At 31.4% G+C, this 27,642-nt stretch overlaps 2 protein-coding genes across 5 annotated transcripts; both read right to left on the reverse strand.

Annotated features, from left to right (window-relative positions):
• Nucleotides 1-3,558: 3,558 nt before the first annotated feature.
• On the reverse strand, nucleotides 3,559-7,895 carry LOC143045074 (uncharacterized). 3 transcript variants are annotated; one of them, XM_076217375.1, is made up of 4 exons: nucleotides 7,810-7,895; nucleotides 5,707-5,920; nucleotides 4,754-4,861; nucleotides 3,559-3,829 (listed from the first exon to the last, which is right to left on the reverse strand). In XM_076217375.1, exons 2-4 carry the CDS (start codon nucleotides 5,917-5,919, stop codon nucleotides 3,641-3,643), a joined length of 510 nt encoding a protein of 169 aa, XP_076073490.1. In that variant the 5' UTR covers nucleotide 5,920; nucleotides 7,810-7,895; the 3' UTR covers nucleotides 3,559-3,640. The 3 variants fall into 3 exon arrangements, with proteins under 3 accessions (XP_076073490.1, XP_076073489.1, XP_076073488.1); XM_076217374.1 differs by lacking the exon at nucleotides 7,810-7,895 and adding an exon at nucleotides 7,648-7,786; XM_076217373.1 differs by lacking the exon at nucleotides 7,810-7,895 and adding an exon at nucleotides 7,516-7,723.
• Nucleotides 7,896-18,204: 10,309 nt separating this feature from the next.
• LOC143045073 (uncharacterized) lies at nucleotides 18,205-23,006 on the reverse strand. 2 transcript variants are annotated; one of them, XM_076217371.1, is made up of 4 exons: nucleotides 22,873-23,006; nucleotides 22,420-22,608; nucleotides 20,263-20,370; nucleotides 18,205-19,039 (listed from the first exon to the last, which is right to left on the reverse strand). In XM_076217371.1, exons 2-4 carry the CDS (start codon nucleotides 22,603-22,605, stop codon nucleotides 18,848-18,850), a joined length of 486 nt encoding a protein of 161 aa, XP_076073486.1. In that variant the 5' UTR covers nucleotides 22,606-22,608; nucleotides 22,873-23,006; the 3' UTR covers nucleotides 18,205-18,847. The 2 variants fall into 2 exon arrangements, with proteins under 2 accessions (XP_076073486.1, XP_076073487.1); XM_076217372.1 differs by lacking the exon at nucleotides 22,873-23,006 and having other exon boundaries at nucleotides 22,420-22,690.
• Nucleotides 23,007-27,642: the final 4,636 nt, after the last annotated feature.

Below are 27,642 nucleotides of genomic sequence, written 5' to 3' on the forward strand. Positions count from 1 at the left end.
AGAGCTCTTAAGTATTTTTGAAACAAGGAAATAAACAAATCAAACCTGATTTAGCCAATTATATATTAAAATCGTTCTTTGGATAGTAATTTTTTTTAAGTTATTGTTTATGCTCTCCTTCTCTAAGGAGCTGTTGCCATTTTTATTTGTCATTTTACGATTTATTATCGTTTGAGTTTTATAATTTAAAAGGAGATAAAGGGCGAATATCTAAGACAGCAATCCCCCATTAATAAAAAAAATATAATTTTTAGAGGAAGACTAAAAAAAAAACCCCAATAACAAACCCTTTATAAAAAAGATGGTCTTATATTGAAATCAGAATCAAACAACTTAATCTAATCCGATCAAAAAGCTAAAAAAAAAATCCAGACAAACCATTAACTTTTTCTCATGATTTGAGATATACATTTTTATTCCCAACAACTAGATGTTTAAATGCCAACCCAGTAGTTCCACACCCTATTACCGGCTATCATTGAAGAAACAATAAGAAGTGTTCCCAATTGTCATTCAAAACAATTGTTCTACTTTGCTATAATGTAGATCAGATGTTTGACTTCGTTTCCGATTGACATCGTAACACAATTAATGTAGCAGAAACGTACAGTAGATTTTGATCTGCGGTATCTGTAACATTGATAGGTTGTAACGAGGTGTGAGTGAATACAAAGACTCCATATTTAGTTTTCCTATTCCTGTAAACAACACAACACAGGAAAAACACAAAAATTTAATTCTGGTATTTATGACGAGTTTCCTTAAATACTCTAAATCAACATTCCGTATGCAATAAGTATTCCAAAAATTACTGTACCAAGTCAGGAACATGACATTTGTTTTCCTTTTGTCCCGTTGGTTTATATTGCCGATGATATGGTTTTGTGAAGTCTTATTGGCTTCGTCCTTTTTTGATTGACTTTGGAGTTCGATATTTTTGTAAACATATTTTGTTTATATCTTCATTTCTTAGGAAAGTAAAACTGCGGTCAATTGAATAAGGTTTAGGGTTTCAGTGTTATCGATTAATTTTTGCTTTGATTTATGCAGTATTTTGATGTCCCTCTTGGTCTATTTTAATAAGTCTTATATTGCCCATAAGTCTCAATTTTTAATATTGCTTAAACCATGTCAGGATGAAGATCCTGTTTGAGGTGTCTGTTAATGCCTCCAAAAGGAAGTAATTATGAGTACCAATATAATTATGGCTTCAAATTTCAGTATTGTTGTCTTTGCATGATGTTCTGGTCTGAGGGTTGTATGTTTGTTGTGCATATTTCTTAGTCGTATCATATGTCTGATATAATGATGTTACTTGTAGATTTGGCGTTGCGTAAATTTGTCACTTTGATGATTTCTAGAAATATATGAAATGTCAGCTCAGTTATTGTGATTTTATCGAAACGGCTTTTTACAACGAAGTTTCACTTCCCAATTCCCTGTAGCCGGATTCTTTTAGAAATCAATGTATTCATACATAGAGATAATCAATATATTAAACCTTATTCAACTTAACATTATCGAATAAGTTCAATGGGTTGACTACAATTTAATTCTATTTATGTCTCTTAAATGTTGAATTGTCCCTAAGTATGTTTTATCACATTTTTGAGGTCCCAATTTTAGCTCTGAACGTTCTTTATGAAGTAAGAAACTTTCCATTGAACTTTATTTCATTTCTCGCAAATCGATTATAAAATCTAGATTTAAGAATTGAACGAATTAAGTAGAATTGGAAATTTTAAAATTTATTATTATTACTGTATAAATAATTTACTATATAAATTATATGTCTCTTCCTTGTTGTAAATGTATTTGAAATATGTTATTGCACATTAAATATAAGGCCAAAACAGGCTATAGTCCGGTCTTTAAAATTTTGTATACTTGTTGACTATTTTTACAATTGTACACAGAAACTTTTCATTCCTTTAAAGCAGTGGCATTTTTTTGTCGCCTTGGTTTTGTTTTAACTCTTTATTCTTTCGTTTCTTGTTGAAGTTACTTTTGTTTTAAAGATTTTAGTTATTTTAAAAATTTATTACTAGTAGGTTTATGCAATATAATTTACTTTTCTGTTCTTACTAAGGATAATGTGTGTTCTTTACGACACATATACGAACGAACATCAATGAAAGAAGAAAGAATGAATGTACCGAATAGATCATAAAGACTAAGATTAATTAAGGACAATCAGATTTTATGACCTGCTACTTTTTTGTATAAATATTTATCAAAATGTCAATAAGTTAAGATATCATGTATGATAATAGTAATAATTTGTCTATTTTTTATCATTGGAAAATACGCTTCAAAATATCAGTTACACATCAGCCAATAAAAATCAATATAGACCTAATATATAAATATTACTGTGAACTCTCTTCCTGGTTACTGAATGTCTTTTCTAAAGAATTGTTTGATTTATGTTTAATGTATTATTAGAGGTCGTATACAGCACTTAATGCACATGTACTCAATACTGGACATAATGATTAAACTTGAATCAAATACAATACATAGTATTTTGTTTAAACACGAACTCTTAATAGGAAAAATAAATTATAAAGAATACACTATAAAAGTTGTGTAAGGAGAGAGATAACTCTATGATCTCTTTTTAATTTCTGTGTAATTTTTTAGTCTATGTTTTAAGGCAGTCAAAGAAAAACATTAAATATTCATGAAGTGTATCTAAGCAAGTATGTATGCACACGGTTTAAGTTTTGTTTGTGTTTCGCTCTAACAATTTAGGATGTTTCTCTTGAGTAGAAAAGTATTACAGGAAAGCAATATGTTACCCTGATGAATTGAATGGTTATAAAAAGAACCTCTTAAATCATTCGCTACTCAAGTGACTAAGCAGCTGATGTTTTGCGATATCCTTATCAAAGTTTAAGGGTAGTTCAAAGCCAAACACAAATAAACATAGACACAACACTTTTTAAACATGTAAGAACTCATAAGGCAGATATTGCAAATGGAAGAATTATATTATTTATATTTGCTTTTAATGGAATTTACTTTCAAAACACAACAGCATTTGCGATTCTTAAACTAATCAATCGGCAATCCTCGGGTGACTCCGCTTCTCTCCTTCTATCCGTTAGATGAGGTACGGAATCGGCCGAGTTGTGACGAATGTTAAACTAATTTATCGGTTTTCTATGAGGCTTTTAATTAAGAGTTGGTGTTGTCTGGGTTTTTGAAACTAAGGTTTGTACTTCTTTTTTCGTATATGTACTCCTGTACATGCTTAGAGATACGTTTACAGATATATAAACGATGTCTAAAAGCCCTATTATTTTGTTTTTCAAAAATCGCTTATTTTCAAATTACAGATTCAGATATCATTTGGTTTTTACTATATTGTAGATCAATGTGGTACAAGCAGGTGGTAGATTAAAAAAAACCTTAAACATATAGAATATAGACATATTAAGTTGTGAATGTCTATTAAAGAATAGCGAAAAAATAATGAGAATACCACTTAATAAAATGTATGCGTCCGTAACGCTTTCTGAATACCCTTTTAAAGCTGCATATATACTAAAAATGTCCACTCTAGGAATTATTTTATTGGAACTATACATTGATATCATAATAGAGGAACTAGGTTGTCTAAATTGAAATTTAAATCTTAATGATTTAGCACATTGTCTGATTTGATTTCACATAAAATATCTAAAGGTTCTCCATACAACTCAGTACAAATGTTCATAATTTCAGGAGAACTAGCTAGTTTTGACATATAATAATCCTTCTCAGTTTCTATTCTATTTATAGTGTTCTTTAACTGCTGATTTCTTTTCTCTAGCTCATGGAGCTCCTGAAAATAGAATAATACATCAAGATAAAGACATTAGCCTGGCAAATAACTGCGATGTTGTATACTGTGTTTAATGTAAAAGGAAATGCAAAGGAGGAGCTATTTAAAATGAGAATAATCTCTGTAGAAATTTGAAAATAAGTGAAGGAGTAACGCTTTTGATTCAATTTTTCAGTTGCCCAAAGGCCGTACACTGCGCAATAGCAAATATTCTAAGGGAAATTCACGAAGCCTTGTGTATCGAATATAAAGGGAAAATATGAATTGTTGTTAAAAAATAATCACAATTTCTATTGTTTTTCTACAATATAAAGGAGCAAATATGTAGAAAAAAGGTATATTCAATTTCCCCAGAAATTTAATTCATATGATTGGTTTCATTCACACAGACAAAATCAGAAAGTTGTAAATATATACTTGAATTGAATTATAGCAAAATATGATTGCTTTCATTCACACAGACAAAATCAGAAAGTTGTAAATCTTTACTTGAATTGAACTATAGTAAAATAATATTATAATAAAAAACGGATATCGCGTTATCAAAATTTGCTGATTAAAATTTTTGAAAATAATTTAGGAAAATTCTTCTCTATGAAAAGCTCTATTTCCCTGTCCTTGGCTAATAGTATACGTTTTATTTCTTTTTTGGTCTATCAGCTCTTTATGTATTAATTAAGTTTGGATTTGTAAATATTTTGGCCTCCGAGCATCACTGAGGAGAAACGTATTGTCGATATGCGCATCTAGGTCAGTAAAATTGTTACTGTTAATGTTTATAATACCACTGGGTCGATATATCTGCTGGTGGACTTTTAGTCGCCGAGATTAACACCAGCAAAGTAGTTTTAAAATACGAATATAGTGTTATTAAAACTTAGTCTTGCTGTTGATTTTTTACCCTTCAATGTTAATCCATCTCACCTGTTGTTTTCGTGAATAAAATATCTTTTTCTTATATCGACATTTTTTAGCTGAAACTCTATTATGCAGTTTTCTGTGATTTTGTTTTTCTAGTTCTTCTTCTGTTAGCTGCAAAAGAAAAACATAGCAATTGCATACTTCAAATGTAAATTTTTCTATCTCCTCTCTCTTTTCACCTTTTTGTTTTTCCTCCCTAATACAACTAACTGTCCGACGACTTTTTGACATGTCATTATCACCAAGACGGGGACCAAGACTATGTTCCTGGTTCGATTCCCGTTCGGGATGAAAATTTGAGGAACTCAATTTTCGGCTCTCCCTTGACACCATTTGCGAGTATGGTCTTAAGGAAACGATGATAGTCCGTCGGAAGGGGGCGATAGATGGCTTAACCGTGTTAAGAGAGAGCCATATCTCTTGCACGTTAAAGACACCCTTGTAGATTTCGAAAAAGAGTAGGCTAATGCCGCTACAAGGCAGCACTCGCACCCGCAAAGTGGAAAGGGATTAGTATAAGTTGCAAAACTTGTTTCCCAATCCACTATAAATAAATATGTTAAAACTAAGACTATATGTTATTTCATTTTGCATTTTTTTCTTCAACGTATGGTTTCTTTCTGTCTCTTTTATCTAATATGTTTCTTCAATTTGTCCAATGTTTTCCTGGCATGGTTTCAAATTATTAATTTTTTAACTTAAAATGTATCCATATCTATCGCACTATCATAAGAACCATGAACCATTGACCTGATACGTTTTCAAACATATTGAACAAAACACTAAAAGCCAATCAATACAAACTTCAATGTTTCAAATTTTGCTTGACCTATTGTAAAACAAATTCATAATAAAAAAAAAATACATTAAATTAGTAGACATATATTTTAAAGAATATTGGATATGTCATACCCACATTTACAAGATATAATTATTTAAAATCATAAGTTACTTACAGGTGATTGTGGTTTGCTTTCAAATTCTACTTTTAGTTCTTCTAATCCTTGAGATAGACGTTTAGCTTGTATTTTAGATTTTATTTCATCTTTCAAGATTGGTAGTAGTGACTTCGTTTCAACCGATTTCTTTGCACAATTGAAAAGATCAGGATCATAATTGAAAGCATCGGAAGGTAAACGTAGTACATTCTCGTTTTCCTTTCCCAACATCCTGAAATTATATTGAAAGAATTAATACATACAGATTTTTAAAGTTTTTGCTCCGAATTAAGCATTAATTAATTCGGAGCAGCTTAATTCGGAGTATGCACATGATTTTATTTCAAAAAGATTACCAAAAACATTAAAAAAAGCAAGACACTGAAAAGTTTATGAGGACAGTAAAAGATAAAAACCACTGGGAAAACATCAAGGAAGATTTGTAAAAAATGCATATATATACATGTATATGAATTAAGTCGTTAGTTTTTTCGCTTGAATCGTTTAACATTTTTAATGTCTGGGCCTTTTATAGTTGACTATTTAGTATGGGTTTTTCCATTGTTAAGAGCCACACCTTGACCTTTAAATTGAGTTTTTCTTCGCCATTTGAGTCTTTTGTAGACGAAACGCGCGTCTGGCGTAAATACTTATTTAATCCTGGTATCTATGATGAGTTTGTTTGAACTCAGGTGATAGGCAATTATAATACCTCTCTTTATTTTCTACATAGTGAGTCAAGGAGTGGATACATGCTAACAAACATATAAATCATGCACCAGAATATTATCATATCTTGTTTTTCGCATTATGCACACAATATTTTCAGTTTTATGAATCAATAAACGTTACAAACCATGTTATAGATTGTTTTGTGAAACATATTGTCAACCATCTTGTGGTGCAATCACCTCGAATTGATCACTAAATTCGTAATGGCGGCCATAAAACTTGTGCTAAAAATGAATTAACTTTGCTACACATGAAAATAAACGAAGCTGTTCCAATGTTTCAATGTTTGTTATTTAGAATGATCAAGTTTTATAAAAATATTCCTATAAATGCATGCCATGATAAATTTCATAGAACACGTGCTTTTTGAAAGAAACGTTTTGAAGCGCGACAATGAAATATCTTTGAAGTGTATGAAAATAAAAAAAAACTTAAATAGAACAGCAAAACAAGTTCATTAGAAAAATAAATGAAAAAAATGGCTTATCTTTTTGAAGGGAAAAAAGTTTTAGAAAGTCAAATTTGAAAAGTTATTTAAATTTGTCATAACAGTGAATTGTGTGAAATATCCGTAGGAAGAACTGTTAGTCCAAATGCAGCAGGCAAAAGCTTTGGATAGATAAATTTGTTGCAGCAGAATGATAAATTGGCAAATAATGCTTTCATGTATTCCCCATTTTACATATGACTATGTTTTGAGAAATAAAGTTATTTCCTTTCTATATAGTATCTCCAGGAAAAAATTGTGCAAACACAGAATAGAAAAAAGTAAAAATCTTCAAAAAAAACGAGCGCAGGGAGGAGTCGACATGTTAAACGTTACATCTCATAGTATGCATGCATGCGAACAGCCATCTTACGATCCATATGGACAAATGAGTAGCATCTATAGATGAGATCACTATTAAAGTTTTGGCCAGAAGAAAATACGTGTTTTGTATTAAGGGTAGAACCACTGCTATCATTTTCATATATGTTATCCAAGGCACAAGCTCACAAAATCTTGAGGTTAATAGTTTAAAAATAATTAAAAAAAATATGAACATACAATCTCTTCATTTTGAATTTATTTTCCGTCCCCCATATAATACATACCCGCAATTGATGCCTACTTGCATTTGCAATAATTAAAAATCCTAGAAATGCATTCATTAAACTTTTCAGCGTATTATATGAGCTGCTCGCAGAAGACTTTTCTCAATAACATGGATGCATGTTTAATCATACCTCGAGAATCATACGACCACTTCGAATGGCGTCTCTAGCAAACCCGTGTGAATTGACATCATCGTGGTCACTTTTATTCTGTTTTTTTTTTATATCTTGCGTTACATATCATACAGAACATGGTTCATGGAACTATGATAATGATTTTAAAATAGTATCTACCTGTTTTAAGGCGTCCTTCCAAAATATGTCCTTGTAATGATTAATTTAAAACTGTATTTATAGAACAGGTACTTTCTGTATTCTATTTATAACTTATTGCAATCTAGCAGATATTCTATACATTCTTCGATAATATTCTAAAGAGATATTATGCAAAAATAAAATAATCTCAGGTTAAAAGCAAATTAGTGCTGAAATTTAACTGTCTTGGTGTAAAAAAGTTTTTTTATGTCGATCAATTAAAGTCATAAGAAACCTCAAATTAAAAAAAAATAATGCATATGTTTTTTTATAACGGCTCAATGGATAGTTTTCAGATTTTTCATTATTTATAAAACTTATGTACATATACTTTTTTCTGAAGAAAATTCTATAATTTATTCATATTAAGTAGAAATTTACTTTATTTTAATTGCTTCCTTCCAGGAAGCAATTCCGCCGACATATTTTCCGTATGCAAAGTGACCTCAGTGTGACCCATCTCGTAAAAATCCGGTGATCGCAATACGCATGGATGTCCTTAAAATAAACTATTATCTCATTCTGAATTTACATGTTAAACACGTGCTCTATTTCCATGCTTTTTTGTTGATTTTTTGTCGATTGTTGACAAACAGGTGACAATCGTTAAACTTTGGCTTCAAAACACGAACTTTAATTACCTGCCATATTTTCACAACAACACTGACCGATTGGAAAAAAAATTGACGATTATACGAAATTTACACGAAAAAAATGATAAATTCGTGCACAGAAGACTAAGTTTAAGATGTTAGTATGCATTGAATCAAGAATTGGAAGAACATTATTTTTCACCGGTCACTCGTTTCTTGTGACTTTAATTAAAAATTGACTTTTGAAAAGTTATCACAATTATTCATGTTTTACTTTCATTTTACTTTTACTTTTATTATTTAATTCCCTACCTTTTAGCATAAAACCACAGAATTAGCAGTATATTAATGTAGATTAGAAAACAAAATTGAAATAATCGTGATGACCTTAAAAATTCCATGAAGTGGAATAGATAAAGCATTAACATTTTAGAAATATAGAAAACTTTGATGAAAGATATGCACAAACATTTTTGTTCGAAGTAACATATATTTTCTACAATTAAGTGGTCTAAAGAATTATGCCTTTACTTATTTTACGAAAAAGATAGCATTAAAGCATCAACGTCAATTATCATCATTTAATAAAATGATGCGCAATCGCAATAAAATCATAAAAGACTGTTAGAAATGATTCGAAAGAGGGAAAGATACCAGAGGAACAGTCAAACTCATAAATCGAAAATAAACTGACAACGCCATGGCTAAAAAAGACAAACAGACAAACAATAGTACACATGACACAACATACAAAACTAAAGAATTAGCAACACGAACCCCACCAAAAACTGGGGTTGATATCAGGTGCTCCGGAAGGGTTAGCAGATCCTGCTCCACATGTGACACCCGTCGTGTTGCTCATGTGATAACAAATCGGGTAAATAGTCTAATTCGTTGGTATAATAATTCTTTAAGATTTTGAAAAAGTAAACTGTTCCATTATTGAATGGGTACACCACTTATTGAATTATTTGTAAAATAAGTGAATAAGAGGGGAAATACTTTAAACAAACAAGGCTTCCTTATACCTACTTAGAGGAAATTCAAATATAATAATAATAATAAAAACCTGTGTGCTATTACACATGTTCCTCGACTACTTTGTTACCTTTTGATATATTTAAGAAATAAAGAAAACATGAGTTTTACCGATAAACGAGTGTTTCAAATAGCATACTGAGTTCTTGTGCTGATGCTTTGTATCTTAGTCTACTCATCATCAATTGCATGATCGCAAATATAAGGGAAATGGGAAATGTTTAGTGAACGAACATGGAGAATTTGTCAATGGGATTCAAAATTATGTTTTAATATTTTGACACACGAATAATCAATTATTCTAGAAACTAGAACTGAATAAGATAATTTATATAAATATCTGAGGGGAAAGATAAATGTTAGAGATTTTGCTACATCAAATTTATATTCATTATTTTAGTAAAAGTAGTATGAAAGAATTATGACACACGCCTAGAATCGGCAATGGACAAAAAAATTGGTTTAAACCGTATTGGTTTTTTTGTTGCAATATTTCTAAATTTGACCGGCTTAAAATAATGTTGTAATTTCATTGGGATATAAATAGATTGCGTAAAACAATCTCAATGCATTCAAGAGAACAATGAACGGGTTTTCCCGTATCACCATGCAAATAAATCAACACTTAAAGAAAATAAAACAAAAGATAGAGTGATATTAGGAAAAGATACAAAACATAAAATACATTCGAATAGTTCAGTAGAATTAAAGAAATTAGTTGGACAAATTTAAAAGTTCATTGTACTGCATTGTACGTGTATTTAACATAAGCGCTACGTCTTTTCTTGGCCAAAAAATGCAAAATATTTAAAAATATTTTATGTATACCGACAATACATATATATAAAAAGTTATCGTTACATAGAATAAATGGAACACCTTGCTATGAAATAATTTAGTTTGAATTTTATATCAGGGGGAATATTGTGCAATGGAGCTAATGAACAGAAAGAGCACTATTTAAGTTCAATTTGAAATTAGACGAAAAGAGTTTTCCTCATTGTTGAGACGATCGTACGGTTCCTTATTATTGCTCATATCTCCTTTATTTAAACTTTGTTTGATAGTTATTTGGCAATTACACAACATCTCCTTATTTGCCATCTTCGCTTGCCAAGTGTTACGATCCACTCCCCTTATCTATCCTTGGCTATCGAAGATGCTTATCAGTTAAACATTTTATGTATATGCATTGCCAAATTAAAATAGAAAAAGTGAGAAAAAAAAGATTTTTTGTCAAAACTAAAAATTTGAGACAGCATTGGTTTAACGGTGTTCAAAACTAAAAAAAAAATGAATAGATATAAATGCAAGAGAAAACCAAAGAACATGACCTTCAAATGGAGATGAAATGGTGTGCAAATAGGTAAAGGCGCCATGTGAATTCAGACTCAGCATTTTTTCTCGTGAACTTAGAAATCGACACATTCTTTCAGTCCGTCAATGCATGTAGTTTATGTTTCATTTTTTGGTTTGGAGTGTTTTGACTGTAAGTGCACGTCCCTGTTATTGACGTCAGGATACTACTGCATGTGAAAAATCATGTTTTAATATCAACTGATATGGAAGCGCCTTACGACGAACCGTATTGGTCATGTTATATTTTTGATAAGGAATGAGAGGTTGACAATTGAAAAACTGAAATTATAACTATTATATTATATTTGAAAGTTTGAAGTCATCTATTTTGTCAAAAAAAAAAAAAAAAAAAAATATATATAGATAGGAACTGACCTTATAGTTTCGATTGTATCCATAATATCAAGTTCACTTTGAATTTCTATATGTAAGAATTTGCTGAACTAATTGTAAATGATTTGTTTTTAAATAAACTCCCATTTTATAGATATACAGTCTCTGCCTCATTCAAATAATCATTTTTTGTGTGTAAAATAGTAATAGACAAAAAATTTACTTACCCACAGTATTTTTTTTTTTAAATCCCTTATGACTTATACATGTATCACATGTACACCTGTTATGGTGTTTATGGTATATGTGTATTTTGCTTGCATACAACCACAATCATGAATAAAAGTTGAACTAAGACCTATAAATTAAATAGTGAGTAAAACCAAGTTTAAATTCACAATTTATGTTACTTATTTTTCGCATTGTGAGTTTTCTGTCTTATTTTTCCAACTAAGGAATATACTAGTAGCATCTGCTTCTTAATGATAATTATACATCTCGAGTGGTACGAAATTCAGAGCGTATGTCCCCATATCAGAATTTCCTTAAGGTTTAATAAATCTTGTTTCTTTCAATGCCAATTTGTAATATATTTATTTTAGTATCTCCTGATACCTGTTTGACTATTCAAGTTATGCACACTAATGAGTGACTAGTTAAATAATCAAATTTGTTTCCAGTCGATTTCATTGAGTGTGAAGCAAAATGTAATATCTTGAGCTGAACCGCGAAGTAATTGTTATGCCAGGTAAACTACCCTCCTTTAACAGTAAACTAGTCCAGCAAATAACCAATCGATCTGTCTGTTGGACTAGGCTACTTTAAAAGGAGGGTAGTATACCTGACCTAATACTGACTTCACGGTTCAGCTAACAAGCAAGCTAACCAAAGATATTACCTTTGGCTTCACACTCAATGAAATCGACTGTAACTATATTTCTCCCAGTAGGATCCATTCTAGAGAAAAGTGTCTGCCGAAAGGTCTCAATGCCTGGCCATAAATAGGATTGTTTATCCGATACCTCCTGTAGTAAAAGTATTCATTGTACGTTTTGAGGAACCTTTGCAAAAACTACGAGTGGTTCATAAGTTGATTTTTTACTGCTAAAAGATTTTATGTCTTCATCTATCATAATATCCACATTCTCCGTTACGTAGATATAGAAAGATGTGGTATGAGTGCCAATTAGACAACTCTCCATCTAAGTAACAATTTAAAAAAGTAAACCGTTATTGGTCTAAATTCATTTCTCATCCTTTATAACTGCATGAGGGCAGATGTCTAATTGTAACATGACTATTGAATATTGTAATATTGTAAATTCATCACTTAAAGTCTTTATATGTTTTTATGTTTTTCAAATACATGTTTTTCTGTATTCTGTTTGTTTTGTTTTGTCGTTTATTGATTGTCTAAACTTGTAATGCTAAAAACATTGTATATTTCTAATAAAAATAAAATTGAATTGAATTTATCGTTCTCGACTTAATTTACAAAATCAGTACCTTTTTCGTATATTTGATAATTTGTTTTAGCTTTGGGAATTTGCGCTGTGTATTTCTTCTTCTTCCAGACTTTTTGAAACTTTTTAAATAGAAGTGCTAAACAAAATGTATATAAAAACGAACGAATGTGTTTAAGTCTTCCACTTTATTAGTATCTAAAATAAAAAAGTTACAACATGAAAATCAAGATTAAAGTTGCAGTTTATTTTTTATATCCAGTGCTGTGTAGATCTAATTAATTTTCTTGGAGTATAAAATGTTTTTTTTTTGCATATTTCTATTTCTGCCAAAATAAACAAGCTAATATATCTCGAGCTAACAACAGCTTTACCAGTTTGCTCATATCAATTTATAATTACATTAAATGTATGTTTCACTATAATACGTTATTCAGATTGGCTAACTGTACATCACGTGTTATTCCTTAAGCAGGTGTATCACACAATAAAACTTTTCATTCATGATGACACGAGGTCCCACAATAAAGTGCACAGGTAAATGAAATAAAAACTTGATAAAAGCGTGTTTTCATGATACTATAGGTAAAATGTAATTATAAGTATTGAATGCTTTTTTTTGTAACTTTATAGGGTTGTAAAAGCGTTGACCGTGCGCACATTTTTAGTATGAAGCGCTTGCGCGCTTCATACAAAATGTACTTCGGTCAACGCTTTTACACCCCAATAAATTTACAAAAAAGAGCATTCAATTCTTAAATAAAAAAAATGTTCATGTGTTTTTGTGATTAAACATCATATTTTACATTAAAATAAAAAGATCATTTTTAGGTTCTTAAAAAAATAAATAAGAAACATCATTTTAACGTAAAATTCTTAAAGACATGGCTTCCTTTCACGTAAAACACAAAATGTAGAAAAAGTTAAAGAATAAAAGAATAACATGCGGTTTTTGATCTTCCTTATTACAACTTAATTCGCAAAATATATCTATACTATTAAACGAGAAGACTGTGTGTGTCGCTTCTCTTCCTTCCACAATAAATCAATCATCATACCTCTGTGTCCTATAGGTAACATGCATAGTCGCATTTGTCATCCATTCTTATGATTATTCAGATTGAGTTATTTTGGGAGAAAAACGACAAAAAAAAAAGGAGTTCGGATATGATTCCGTCATCAGACTGTCTTTTAGTCATTGACAAGACTTCCGGTTTGAAACATGCACAAATACAACCAATCGTATGAATGATAACAAAAATGAAAAATAGATTTCAAGCCAATCAGAGCGTTCTCCATATTATGGTGTTTAGATCGCAAGAACTACAACTATTATACCTCCTTAAACTGGATAATTATTTTTTCGCGTTTATCTACATGTAAACTACGATTATACTTCTTTAATATATAGAGAGTCTCTGTATTCTGTCTACTGTTTTTTTTTTTTTTTTAAATGTTTACTATTTAAGGGGTCATACCAGTTGCATATATATTAAAAGTAAAACATGTGACACAAGTACAACCAATCGTAGAGCGTCCGCCATATCATTGTGTTTAGATCGCAAGAATCACAACTATTATACCTCCTTAGAGGGGGGATAGAACCTTTATCGGGACTCCGGGATCGGGTGTTTTTAAGCTCGGGATTTCGGGATTGATCCTTTCGGGATCCGGGAATCCTTTTTTTTCGGATTTCGGGACGTCGGGATTTACTTTATTTAAATTCGGGACCTCGGGATTTCGTTTTTTTAAGTCCGGGATTTCGGGATCAGGACCCCTCCTATCCCCCTCATCCTTAGAGAGGACAAATATTTTTCGCGTCTATCTACATGTAAACTACGATTATACTACTTTAATAAATAGAAACTCTCTGTATTCTGTAAGGGAATTTCTATGTTAGTATGGAAAGTCCCTGATTTTGTTTACTGTTTATTTGAAATGTTTACTATTTAAGGGGTCATACCACTTGCATATATATTAAAATAAGTAAAACATGCTCAACTTCATCTAAAACTACCTCGACCATAGTCGCATTTGTCATCCATTCTTATGATTATTCAGATTGAGTTATTTTGGGAGAAAAAAAACAAAAAAGGAGTTCGGATATGATTCCGTCATCAGACTGTCTTTTAGTCATTGACAAGACTTCCGGTTTGAAACATGCACAAATACAACCAATCGTATGAATGATAACAAAAATGAAAAATAGATAAGCCAATCAGAGCGTTCTCCATATTATGGTGTTTAGATCGCAAGAACTACAACTATTATACCTCCTTAAAGAGGACAATTATTTTTTCGCGTTTATCTACATGTAAACTACGATTATACTACTTTAATATATAGATACTCTCTGTATTCTGTCTACTGTTTTTTATTTAAATGTTTACTATTTAAGGGGTCATACCAGTTGCATATATATTAAAAGTAAAACATGTGACACAAGTACAACCAATCGTAGAGCGTCCTCCATATCATTGTGTTTAGATCGCAAGAATCACAACTATTATACCTCCTTAGAGAGGACAAATATTTTTCGCGTTTATCTACATGTAAACTACGATTATACTACTTTAATATATAGAAACTCTCTGTATTCTGTAAGGGAATTTCTATGTTAGTATGGAAAGTCCCTGATTTTGTTTACTGTTTATTTGAAATGTTTACTATTTAAGGGGTCATACCACTTGCATATATATTAAAATAAGTAAAACATGCTCAACTTCATCTAAAACTACCTCGACCAAAAACTTTTACCTGAAGTGGGACAGACGGACGAGACGGACGGACGACCGTACAAACGAACGAACAGATGTACAGACTAGAAAACATAATGCCCATAATTGGGGCATAAAAAATTATTGCTAAAAGGGAAAATAGTGATTTGGTAAAAATGAAAGAAAGGTAGAGATTAGAGAGAAGCTGGACCTTTTTCGGGGAGTCGGGATCGGATGTTTTTAAGCTCGGGACTTGGGGATGGATCCTTACGGGATCCGGGAATATATTTTTCGATTTCGGGATATGAACTTCTTTAAATTCTGCATCTCGGGATTTCGGGATCAGGACCCCTCCGACAACCCCTCTAATTAGTCGGTATTAGTCATCTATACATGATTCAAATCTGATGAATTGTCATAGAAGCATATTTTTTAGACTAATAATGGTCTATATATAAGCAGTTACATTTACTTCATGTTTGAAACGGTGCAAATTTTTAACTTGATTTGACTTTTACCAAAAGAAGCATTGTAGCAAAGGAGGAGAATAATTGTGGCCGTAGGCCAGAGACACGAATATAATTGAGTTTAACAGAAAGGAAACAAATATCGGACTTTAGAAAAAAAGGAAGAGGGCTTTTGATACCTTTTATGTAATTCTCTATACATAATATCTTTTACAAAAAATCATCCTACAACAGTTCACAAGGTGCATATTCGCGGGTGTGTTCTAGTATCTTATTATTTCTCGATCTTTAGAAAATTATCTTGTTTGTTGTTATCAGTACAGCAGAATACTTTACTTTTGACGAACTATTAAAACAATCTTTCTTCACTTCACCTTCATTATTTGTATATATAGATACATAAGAAAATATGGAGAGTTGTCACAACTCTCCATCCAAGTCAGAATTTGTAAAAGTAAACCAATATAGGTCAACGTACCTGAACAGCAACCAAAAAGCTATATATATACACATTTAAAAAACGTACAAATGAACTTCGTCTGAAATATAGCCCAACAATTTTTAATATCCTATTATTATATCAATGTACTTCCCAAATTTTATTATTGGATTATGTTAATTTTAACATGTTACACGTGAATAATAAACTACCTTTGTAAATAAAACTTCTTGTTATATTAATCTTACAATATTAGTTTTGATCTACTTTTTAACCAGGATATATATATGAAAATTTTCACAGGACATACCAACGTAGTAAAACTGCTCAATAACCTCTAACCTAAAAGTTATATGGACTTCCAGATAAGGAGATAAAAATAATTTTTTTTCTGTAAGGAGAAATTAATAGACATTGTAACTTATCAAAGTACATCCTTCAACAATTAACATAAGCCAAAGGCAGATGAAAGTTCAAGAGGTTTGTAAAAATGTAAAAACATATGACTTTAGACCATGTCAGCAGATATAGGACATAAAAAAAAACACAAATTACTTTGAGAAAATGATACTAATTCTTACATACGACTATGTGATGCTTTTATTTCCCTAATCCCTAAAAAAAATTAATGAACGAATATAATAAGAGCTTTATGTTGCCAATGAGATAACAACAAAACGAATCAAAGCAAATCCAAAGTCACGTATAGGGCAACTGAATAGTCTTCAACAAAAGACCAGCATATATAAAATATATATAAATCTAAATCATTCCGCGGTTTCGTTAATCGAAAGACCATTATAGTATAACCACATGAGAAACGAATATGCTTTGGGACGTGAAAACCGTAATACAAAGAAGCCAATGCAATGGAACATCACAATCGTGAACACTTAACGATTAGAACTTTAAAAATCAGATTCAATAGTTTAGAACTATGAGAGACTGTTATATACAATTATAAAACATCAGAATGAAAAATAAGCATTTATATTTTTCAAAGCACTGTCTTATGCTCAGGTCTTATGATTACGACAAGCATGAGGCATTTTGCAAATTCATTGGTGTCTGATGCATATCAATTTACACGAGTTACATGACGGATATCACGCGTGACCTGCTAACATTGTTAATGTTGTCCTACATCAGAAACAGGATGTATCTGAAAATTTCCACAGAACATTTCGACATAGTATATTTGCTCTACTGATTGATAACCAGTAATATATTATATATTTGTGTTTTCGGGGCATTCAAAACTTGCTTTGTGGTATTGGTTTAAATCACTATCGAAGGCCGGACGGTGACCAGTATTTGATAACTTCTACGTCATTTAGTCTTTGATAGGGTTTTGTTTCATTTAGCAATCATGCCAGATCTTTTTATTTTCATAGAACCTTATTGAACTTTTCATCCGGCTGGTACTTATTGTAAAGGATGTACTTTGACATAATGTGATGTTGATAAGTGTATTCTTATATATCCTTATTTGTATGCGCAGGTATAAGAAAAGTGTAATAATATAAATGTAAAAAAAAAGCATTATCGACCTGATTTATTTCCCAAAAAAATCGACGAAAAAAAAGAGATAACACATACAACATACACTAAATAACATGCTAGTGAATGCATTTGGACAAGCATATGCAGAGTGTGGTTAAACTTTTTTTTATATAAAATGTAAAATATATTAATGTAGACCATTTCAACGTACAAGAAACAAAAACAACACACTGACTCAGAAAATGGTATTTAAGGAGCATCTTTGTTCATCCGCGATTCATGGTTGGCTTGTTGTGGTTCCATCATCAGCTGTTTTCTATTTAGTGTTTTGTACACTGTAAAATCACTGATGCATGCATGTAAAATCACTGATGCATGCACACATATTGCTTGCAAAAAAGACAACGAATAGCCAGAATATGGGACTTTTGTTTATGGCCACAATACAAGTAATGAAAAAAATCTTATATATATAGATCTTTATTGAAATGAAACGATCACATTACACAATCATTCATTCAAGACATACGCGTGGAACTGTGATGTAATATGAGGTAGAAATACATGAGGGTTTATCTAAATTTGCTGGTTCAGAATCTAAAGAATTGTGGGTATTGTCATTGCTCGTTCCCCGTAATGAAAAATTACGTCATTTCATTGGTTGAATTTCAATTGTTTAGAACGTAATTAACTTGTCAATGCTTGTGATGTACACTTTTGAAAATAATACCCAGAATGCATTAGATTCTAAAACGTCGAAATAATATCAGAAGATTTACATAGTATTTATTTTCGTTAGAACATACAGCTGCCTATTTAGGCTTTTTCTTCTTGATGCTGTTCTAAAAACCTAAATTATAGATAACAAAAACTACTGTTAAATTTTCGTGAATTTTACGCTTAAAAAAACTTGAAAAAAGTATTTCATTTGTAATGAATTGTCAAGAATTCAAATTTGAAAACGAGTTTAAAGTCTTTTTATGAGAGAATCCGCTATAGTACCAACAGACACATTCTTCTGTTCTTGATGGAATTATTCAAAACAGAGTTTTTCGTTACCAGGGATGGTAGTTTATATAGATGAATGGTAGTAAGTCGGTGACCATCATGTATTCATTAGAGGACTTCCCTGTGTGAGTTGTACTTGTTGCAGTCTTAGGTGATTAGCTGGATTTGAATTGCACGTCCCGCCAACTGCATGTCTGTGAAGCACTGCGTTGTATAGTTTTGCACACAATTTAAGCTTTTTTATATCAGAGTTTAATGATCTTTGCTGGTCTTCTAGCATTTTGCATTCCTACAAAGAATCAAATACACACTAAGAAATAAAATAAATAAATAAATATCTCTGAAAACAACATTTACATTTCATTTATAATGAACTACCTTATTTTGTTTAATTTCCAGAATAAATTGCAGATCGTTGACGTATGGCCTTGATTATTTTCTCAAAATTATATACGAATTTTCTAGACGCAGCTGAATAACGACGTGATGTATTGTAAAAAAAAAGGGGGGGGGTCATTGTATAGACACGTGTATGTTCGTTGGTTTGTCATCTTATTCTCCTCTATTTAATCATATTAGACTTATTAATTGTTTAGCTTATAAAGTACAATGTGTCACCCGAGTTTTGCACAATTTGTTTTTTATTATCCAGTTCATAAACTTATGAATTGTTAAGTTCCAAAATATACAATGTGACTCCCGAGTTATATATGTTTTTTTCTCAATATATATACAGTCGATATCTTAAAAATATTTCTCTAATTCTTCGTCAATTTATCCCTATCTGCACCCATTGCATAAAAAAAAAAATAATCAACGTGTGGTGCGTTTGATCTCAGTTCTTCATTGGTTTAAATCCGATTATGACGTCGAATTTTCTTGCTTTCCTCATGACGGCACGAAAAAAGGCGACCATGCATGATTTATCCACTCTCGACAGTTAAATTTTAAATATTTAAAAAGCTCGGCCAGCCTCGCGTTTTAAATTTGAAAATTTAACTGTCTCGAGTGGATAAATATTGTATTACACTCGATGCAGTGGTAGAATCTATATTTCTCTAATTCTTACACAATATATCCCTTTCCTGACATGTTGATTATTTTTATTTAATCAACGTGTGGATCGTTTGATCTCAGTTCTTCATTTGTCAAAATTCGATTATGACGTCGAATTTTCTTACTTTCCTTTGAATTTCCTATTGTCACAGCACGAAAAAAGGCGACCATGCCCGATGACGACACATAGAAAGAACACATCTTTTTGCAGATCATTTGAAAAGTAGTATTGAATTTGTCTGCATATTGTTTAAAGATCATTAGAGAAACAGATTCCACCACCAAATATTGGTTAAATTATCGGCGAGCCTCACGTTTTAAATTTGAAAATTTAAATGTCTCGAGTGGATAAATATCGTATCACACTCGATGCAATGGTAGAATCTTTATTTACCATCACATTGAATTTTCTACTTTTTAAATCAATCATTGTGAGTATATATAATATTCACTTACCTCTTCTAAAACTTCTACTCTACGTTTTCTTTTTACTCTGGCTTTCTCCGCGGATTCTCTGTTTCTCTGTTTTCTATTTTCCATTTTTGTTTTTTCTTCAGGTGTAAGCTAAAACGAAGAAAAGCATAATTTTGTGTAAAATTCATATTCATTGTTTTGTGAGTTTTGTAATGTTATATTCAAATGCTCTACTAGTATATGTATAACGATTTTCTTTATAATCCATCAGCACTGATTGGCTGCTGTTTTCAGAGCGTCCAGCGGCTAATATTTCATGCATACTTAGGACGAAAACAAAATCAAATAGGAAGGTTCTGTTTATTAAGGCCGACCAAATTAAATGGAAGACAAGACTGTTACTGAAAAAGAAAGTACATTAGATGGGGAAAGCAAATAACAAAATGTCACATTCAGCCCCTTGAAGAGTGGTAGCAAGAGACTCAAATAAAAACATTTTTTTTAGTCAATATGTAAAAAATGAGTGTAAATATTACCAACGCAGATGATGCAATATATTTCGACACATTTAGACATCTGAAATAATTTTTATCATTTTAAGTAACTATATAAATAGAATTATTATATAATAGTTCTTGAAAAACTGCATTATCGTGATATATGGACTGCCCACAGGACAGTGGTATTGACTAAGATAGTGATAATGACTGAGCCGAAGGCGAGTTCATTATCGCTGTCGCAGTCAATACCACTGCCCTACGGACAGTCCATGTATCATGATAATGACCAGTTTTTTAAGAACTATTATGTTTATTTCATTGAGAAACCATGTTTTGGAAAATTCTCATAAATTCAAAATGCCTACAGCGATCTCGAGTAGTTGTGCGATTTCTATGGCAAAGAGTGAAGACCAGTCATAGTAATACTGTCATTCATTTTAGTGCAATTTTTCAGTATATAAATACTTATTAATCAAGTTATCTTTAATTTTATGATTAACGAAAACATATAATAAACAATTCAACAACTTAAATATAATCATATATTAAAAACAGGAACATGTTTTATAAAAGGTACATCTCTCTAAAAAGAGAAACCACGCCACACCGGTCATTAACAGAGAAATCACGCCCCAACGGTCATTATCAGACGGAAACCATGCCCCAACGGTCATTATCAGACGGAAACCACGCCCCACCGGTCATTATCAGACAGAAACCACGCCCCACCGGTCATTATCATGTAAAAGTTCGTTAACGACCGGTTTTCTGGTCCGTTTTTTTCTGTTAATGACCGATGGAATTTATTACTGAAGAATAATGAATGTCATGTGACCCCTTTTAATCCAATAAGAGAATCTTAATCTCAACCGATATGAAATAATTATGAACAGTTATTAATTATTAGCCTTATTGTTTAAAATATATCGATAGTAACATGTGCTTCACTTTGGTGACACGCAATCGCATGAAATGATAGTAAAATTGTTCGAGGATATATGGTTGACTCTCTGGAATTGTTTATTATCCCACCCCTTATTTTTTTTTTTTTTATTGATTTTGTATTTACATTGTGTCATAGATCAAATGTATTCGTTCAGTGTATATTCTCTTGTTTGTTTTCTTATGTCTTTTGTTTGACGTAGGCCATTTCAATTGATATTCTATAGTGTGTCTTTCTATGTTGTGATGTTAAACTATTGTTTCAGGTATGGATGAATGTTGATACCTATTAAAACGTTTAAAGCCGCTGCATTTGTTTGCACTTGTCCCAAGTCAGGAACCTGATGTTCAATGGTTGTCATTTGTTGATGTGGTTCATAAGTTTTTCTCGTTTCTTGTTTTTTTTTAATATAGATTAAACCGTTGGTTTTCCCGTTTGAATGGTCTTACACTAGAAATTTTTGGGGCCCTTTATAGCTTGCTGTTCGGTGTTAGCCAAAGCTCCGTGTTGAAGGCCATACCTTGACCTACAATGTATAATGGTTTACTTTTATAAATTTTGACCTGGATGGAGAGTTGTCTCTTTCGCACTCATACGACATCTTCTTATATCTAAACGAAAATAAAAGATTTAGAAGCTTACCTACATATCATCCTTTCTCTTAAAATTCTAAATTAAATTCTTACCAAATTTTAATAAAATGTACATTTAAATCCTAAATATTCAGCTATCTTTCCAATATCTTTCATAATTTACCTCATAATTTTTAGGAGGTTCAAACAGATTTTTTATTTCTCCTTCTCCGCTTATCTGACGCTTGTGTTTAACCTTCATAGCCAGTTCATATTTGACCATTGGTGTGATGCTGTTAGAGTCTAGTGCTGAGATCAAAACATCGTCTATTGTTTCTACTGGCGAGTGTTGTTCCATTGCGCTAAACATTGTCTGCAACATGTCAAAATTAATAATTTTTCACTTAATTTCGATAAAATATTAAATCTATTTGACTCATAAGTCTTATGAACATAATGAATTAGACTTATGACGTTTGGACAACAGCCAACAAGACAATTTATATTTAGCACAAGATAAAAGCTTTACCTCAAATACTGAAATTGTGTCACAGATATTAGAAATTGTATTTGCCAAATAAAATATATATATAATTGAATAAAAATGATAATAATGAATAAAATCAATTATAGTTACCTTAGATACAGCTTTGTTTACAAGCAGTATGTATTTTTCCACTTTCCGATTAGAAATTACCCTGAATGGAATTTCCAAGTTTCTAGTACAATACTGGAAATCACCTTTCTAAAAATAGCGAAAATTTTCAACGAATCGTTTCCCTTCGGTAAACCGTCAGCAATGAACTAACCTGTTAACACGTTTAAATATACATGTTTATATGGCAGGTCTTCCATAAAATTCAAAATAGTAGTGTAATATATTAATCAATCCATATATATTGTATACAACAAATAGAACGGTTTATGTCATAGATCTTCACCAGGAACAAAATAATAACATATTTTCCAATTTTCTAAATGCATACACGGATAGGAAATTAACAACAAGCGTGAGGCGGGTAATACCGTGTGTTATATCACAGGTACTAAACGTTCTGCCAATATTGACAAAAATTAGAATATGGGCAATGGGAAGAAAATAGTGTGATGTATATTATTTAAAGTAATACATAGGAGGTAAATTTATTTTACATGCACACATAAAAAAATTGCGTTTTTTTTATCCAACGCAATCATAGACTTGTTATATTTTTTCGTTTTGGCCGCTTGTATTATATTTTCCTTCGGGTTTATAATATCCGTTCATCTTAATTCGACTCTTTGAAATTTCAAGAGGTTATCCTTAATTGAAGTAAAACATATGGCCTTCAAAATACCGTTTCGATCCCTGCCATCACTCTTCAAAGAAACATTAATTGTCGAAATCCGGATATGGTGTACAAATTTTTGCACCTCATGTTAACGGTATACCATCTTGGCCACAAGTTTGTTGTTTTCTGTCTGGTATTAAATCAATTAAGATCCATGTCACATCTCGTGAACAATTCATTTGGCAATCGTAAATGGCAGTCAGCAGGGTTTTTAAAAGAACATCAGTTGTTCGACCTATTAATCAAATGCGTTTTGTTAAAATATCCTTTTCACTTTTTTGGTCTTTTGGTAAATGTTGTTTGTGCTGTATTTAGACCACAAGAAATTTGTTTTACATGTACACGTATAAAAATTGTAGTTTTTATCCAACGCAATCATAGGTTTGAACTTTGTTTTCAATTAAGACTTGTGTAAAATAGTACATGTATTTAAACTGTGTGCAGTATATATTATTTTGTGCGCACACATTCTATTTTTTTCTTAGCATGTCCCTAGCGGGGCTCTGAAGTTTTGTTGCTTGTTTTCGCTGGTAATTGAAAAGACCACCGATAATTCGTGTTAGTGCTATATGAAAATGTGTTTGAATCTCTATTATAAATGCAAGTCAATTTTAAGTTAATATACTTTTTAAGGTTTTGAACGAGACTTACTAAGCTTGACTACACGTATTATGATTTTCTGGTTTTCCGAAAGATTTGTAAAATTTTGTACTTTGTAGATAGTTCTCCATTTACAATCATGTCATATCATCTTTTTTGTGTTTCCAAGAAAAATGTAGGTGTATTTTTTTAAAAACAAACATATCTATTTACTGGTTATTTATTACACATATAATTTTAAAATGATTACTAGAAACGACATTGTATTGTTTCTTTTAGTTAAGATATCCGCTGTATTTATCCCTTCTACTGAAAAGGTTTAAATCGTTCATTTGTTCCTAGAGATCATATTAAGGTAATTGCAGCTTGCTGAATACTCAAGTTCAATACAAAAAAGAAGATGTTATATGATTGCCAATGAGACAACTCTCTACCAGAGACCAAAATGACACACAAATTTACAATAAAACTGAGAATGGAAATGGAGAATGTGTCAAAGACACAACAACCCGACAATAGAAAACACAACAGCAGAAGGTAACCAACAGGTCTTCAATTTAGCGAGAAATTCCCGCACCCGGAGGCGTCCTTCAGCTGGTCCCTAAACAAATATACAGTCATTGGACAAAAGTGAGTTCCCAGTCAAAAAAAGTCTTTAAAAAAATCAATAATTTAAAAAAAATTATTATGAAGTGACTGTAAGAGCGATTTTCATAATATAGATACAAAAAGATGTACAAATGTCTGAAGTTTTATTGTTTATTTCGTTATAATAGTATTCTTGCTCATTTTAATTTTCTGACGAGATGAACACAAAGAAAAATATTTGGTTTAGTGAACGTTTCTCCAACATTTGATAATTAGACTAAAACGACATAAGGGATTAGGGGGTCCTCATAAGGACTGGCATCGTGATAATTACCTTTACATCCCAGCTCCTTTGTTCTTATAGGTGTGATCTGAGCCGGATCACCCCTACCAGATCACCCCAGTTTGAGTTTCTTTTTTATGCATGCTTTCCTTTGTTCTGTAACATTTTGGGGGGAATGTAAAATCCACTATAAAACTTATAATTAAATATACAATTATACGGAAAATCAAAATTCACGTAGAAAAAATCCAGTGTATATGCTGGGATTCGAACTCAAGACCATTAGCATATCAAACCACGACACAACCACTACACCAGGACGACTGGATACAAACAGTCCGTAATTTAACATACTTAAAGGAAGCAAGATATTTTTCTAAGTGGGGCGAGTTGGCAGATTTTTATTTAGTGGGGTTTAAACCCTTTTCGTTAATAAGTGAGTTGTCAGTGATTGTTCAGTTGGATTTTACACTTTTTCAAAAGTGGGGCGAGTCGGTAAACAAGAGTGGGGCGATTTTTTTCATAAAGTGGCGATATAGATTGGGCCGATTGGCCAGTGGGGTGAGTTGACATTGTTTGATATCTACTCATCGTGTTCGGGGGTCAAAAAAGGGTATTATTCCTATAGTAATGTATAAAGTGTATTATAATGGTTGTGTAGCGTTCTAAACTAGATTTTATGAATTGTAAATGGTTTTTCGTCTTATCAAAAACAGCTAGGATGTAAAATAGTTATCCCACTCGGACTTGGTGTGTCAGTGTAAGATCACCCTCTGGCCTCCGGCCATCGGGTTGATCTTACACTGACACACCGCGTCATCGTGGGATAACTATTAAGTAATTCACCTATATCAGGTCTTAACTCAAATATTGTAAAAAGGGGGATATTGTTAAAAAATATATATAACAAAACATTAACAAACCATATATTTTTGGTCGAGTATAACCAGAAACGGTTACGTAATTATTTTCATCCGCCGTATTTGATTTACAAAATAAAAAGGTTATTCAACAAAAAAAATCCTTAAATAAACAAGGGAAATTCTAATCAAACTGAAAATTTCATAAAAAATTATGAAGAAATAATCTCGAAATTATTTTTTTTAAAAGATATTTTTTTTATTGAAAGTAACATGTTCACTGACTGTACCTCATTTTAGTAATTTATTCCATAACTTGATATATTTTTGTATTTCTGTTACATGTAGATGTTAAAATCTAAACCAATGCAAAACAGCCAAGTTTTATTTATGTAAAAAGTCACCAAAAGCGATTGTCTTCTAGTGCGAAGAACCATATATCTACCTAGTCGTTCTGTCTGTATATCACTAGAGCCGAAGCCAGTTTTCGTGGTATGCTGTCTTGGCAGATGAAATAGTCAGTCGTATATCTGTTCACTTTTTCCTCGAAAACGGAGCTGATACAAATTGGGTACATCACGTCGCGTCATGATCTATATAGTGTTGAACTGTGGGAACTGGCTTGGTGAATATTGTGCACTACTAGTATTTTCGATTTGTTACTTAAGCTTTGGACAAGTTGACTAAGAATTTTGAATTAAACTGTATAGGTGATAATAAGCTGCGTTTTGTACTTTTATATAAGATTAATGACTCAAGATATATAAATTCTTAATAGCTCTCAAAATATTAAATGTTAATTTTTATTCAAGATCGCAACATTGTAATCTAAATACATTATTATGAAAAATAGAGAACAAAATTATGAAAAAAAGCAAAAAATTGCTTCCGGCCGTACGGTAACGGATACTGGATGTGTAGTGATTGATAATTTAGTCTTAGATTATTTGTTGCTTGTTTATGTATGTTTTTGTACAGTTCTTTTATTGTTCTGTTGCACCAATGTCTCAAGATAAGGGGGAGTGTTGGAGCCTGTAATTCGGTGGTTGTCGTTGCTGTGTAATATATTCGTTTTTCGTTCATTATATTGTACATAAAATAGGCCGTTATATTTCTCGTTTCAATTGTTAAACATTTGTTTTCTCGGGTCCTTTTAAAGCTGACTATGCGGTATGACTTTGCTCATTGTTAAAGGCCGTACGGTGATCTATATTTGTTAATGTCTGTGTCATTTGGTCTCTTGTGAATAGTTGTCTCATTAGCAATCATACCACATCTTCTTTTTTTATGTATAATTGTTAACTTCTATTTCATTTGGTCTCTTGTAGAGAGTTGTCTCATTGTCTATCATACCATGCACATATAAAATAAAAAATTACATCACTGTGTTAGACTATATGGACTTTTACAATTTTGGGAGACTATTTTATATTATCATTGTTGAAGGCCGTACGGTAAACTATAGTTGTTATTAATGTGGCGTTCATTATCACTTTTTAAAAAATATATATTTCTTTAAAAATATATATTTCTTTAAAAAATATATACCCTTTTTAACAATATTTTGGTCAAGAACAGGTGAATTACAGGTAGATATCAAGATCCAGTCCTTAAGAGGACCCCATAATGCCTAGTGCTGTTTTAGTCTAATTACCAAATGTTGGAGAAACGTGACCACACCAAATATTTCTTGAAAAGTCTGCTATTATTCTAACCAAATAAAAATCGTAAAAATTTGCATTTAT

This window comes from Mytilus galloprovincialis, chromosome 9, assembly GCF_965363235.1.
Source record: "Mytilus galloprovincialis chromosome 9, xbMytGall1.hap1.1, whole genome shotgun sequence".
NCBI classification, from domain to species: domain Eukaryota; kingdom Metazoa; phylum Mollusca; class Bivalvia; order Mytilida; family Mytilidae; genus Mytilus; species Mytilus galloprovincialis.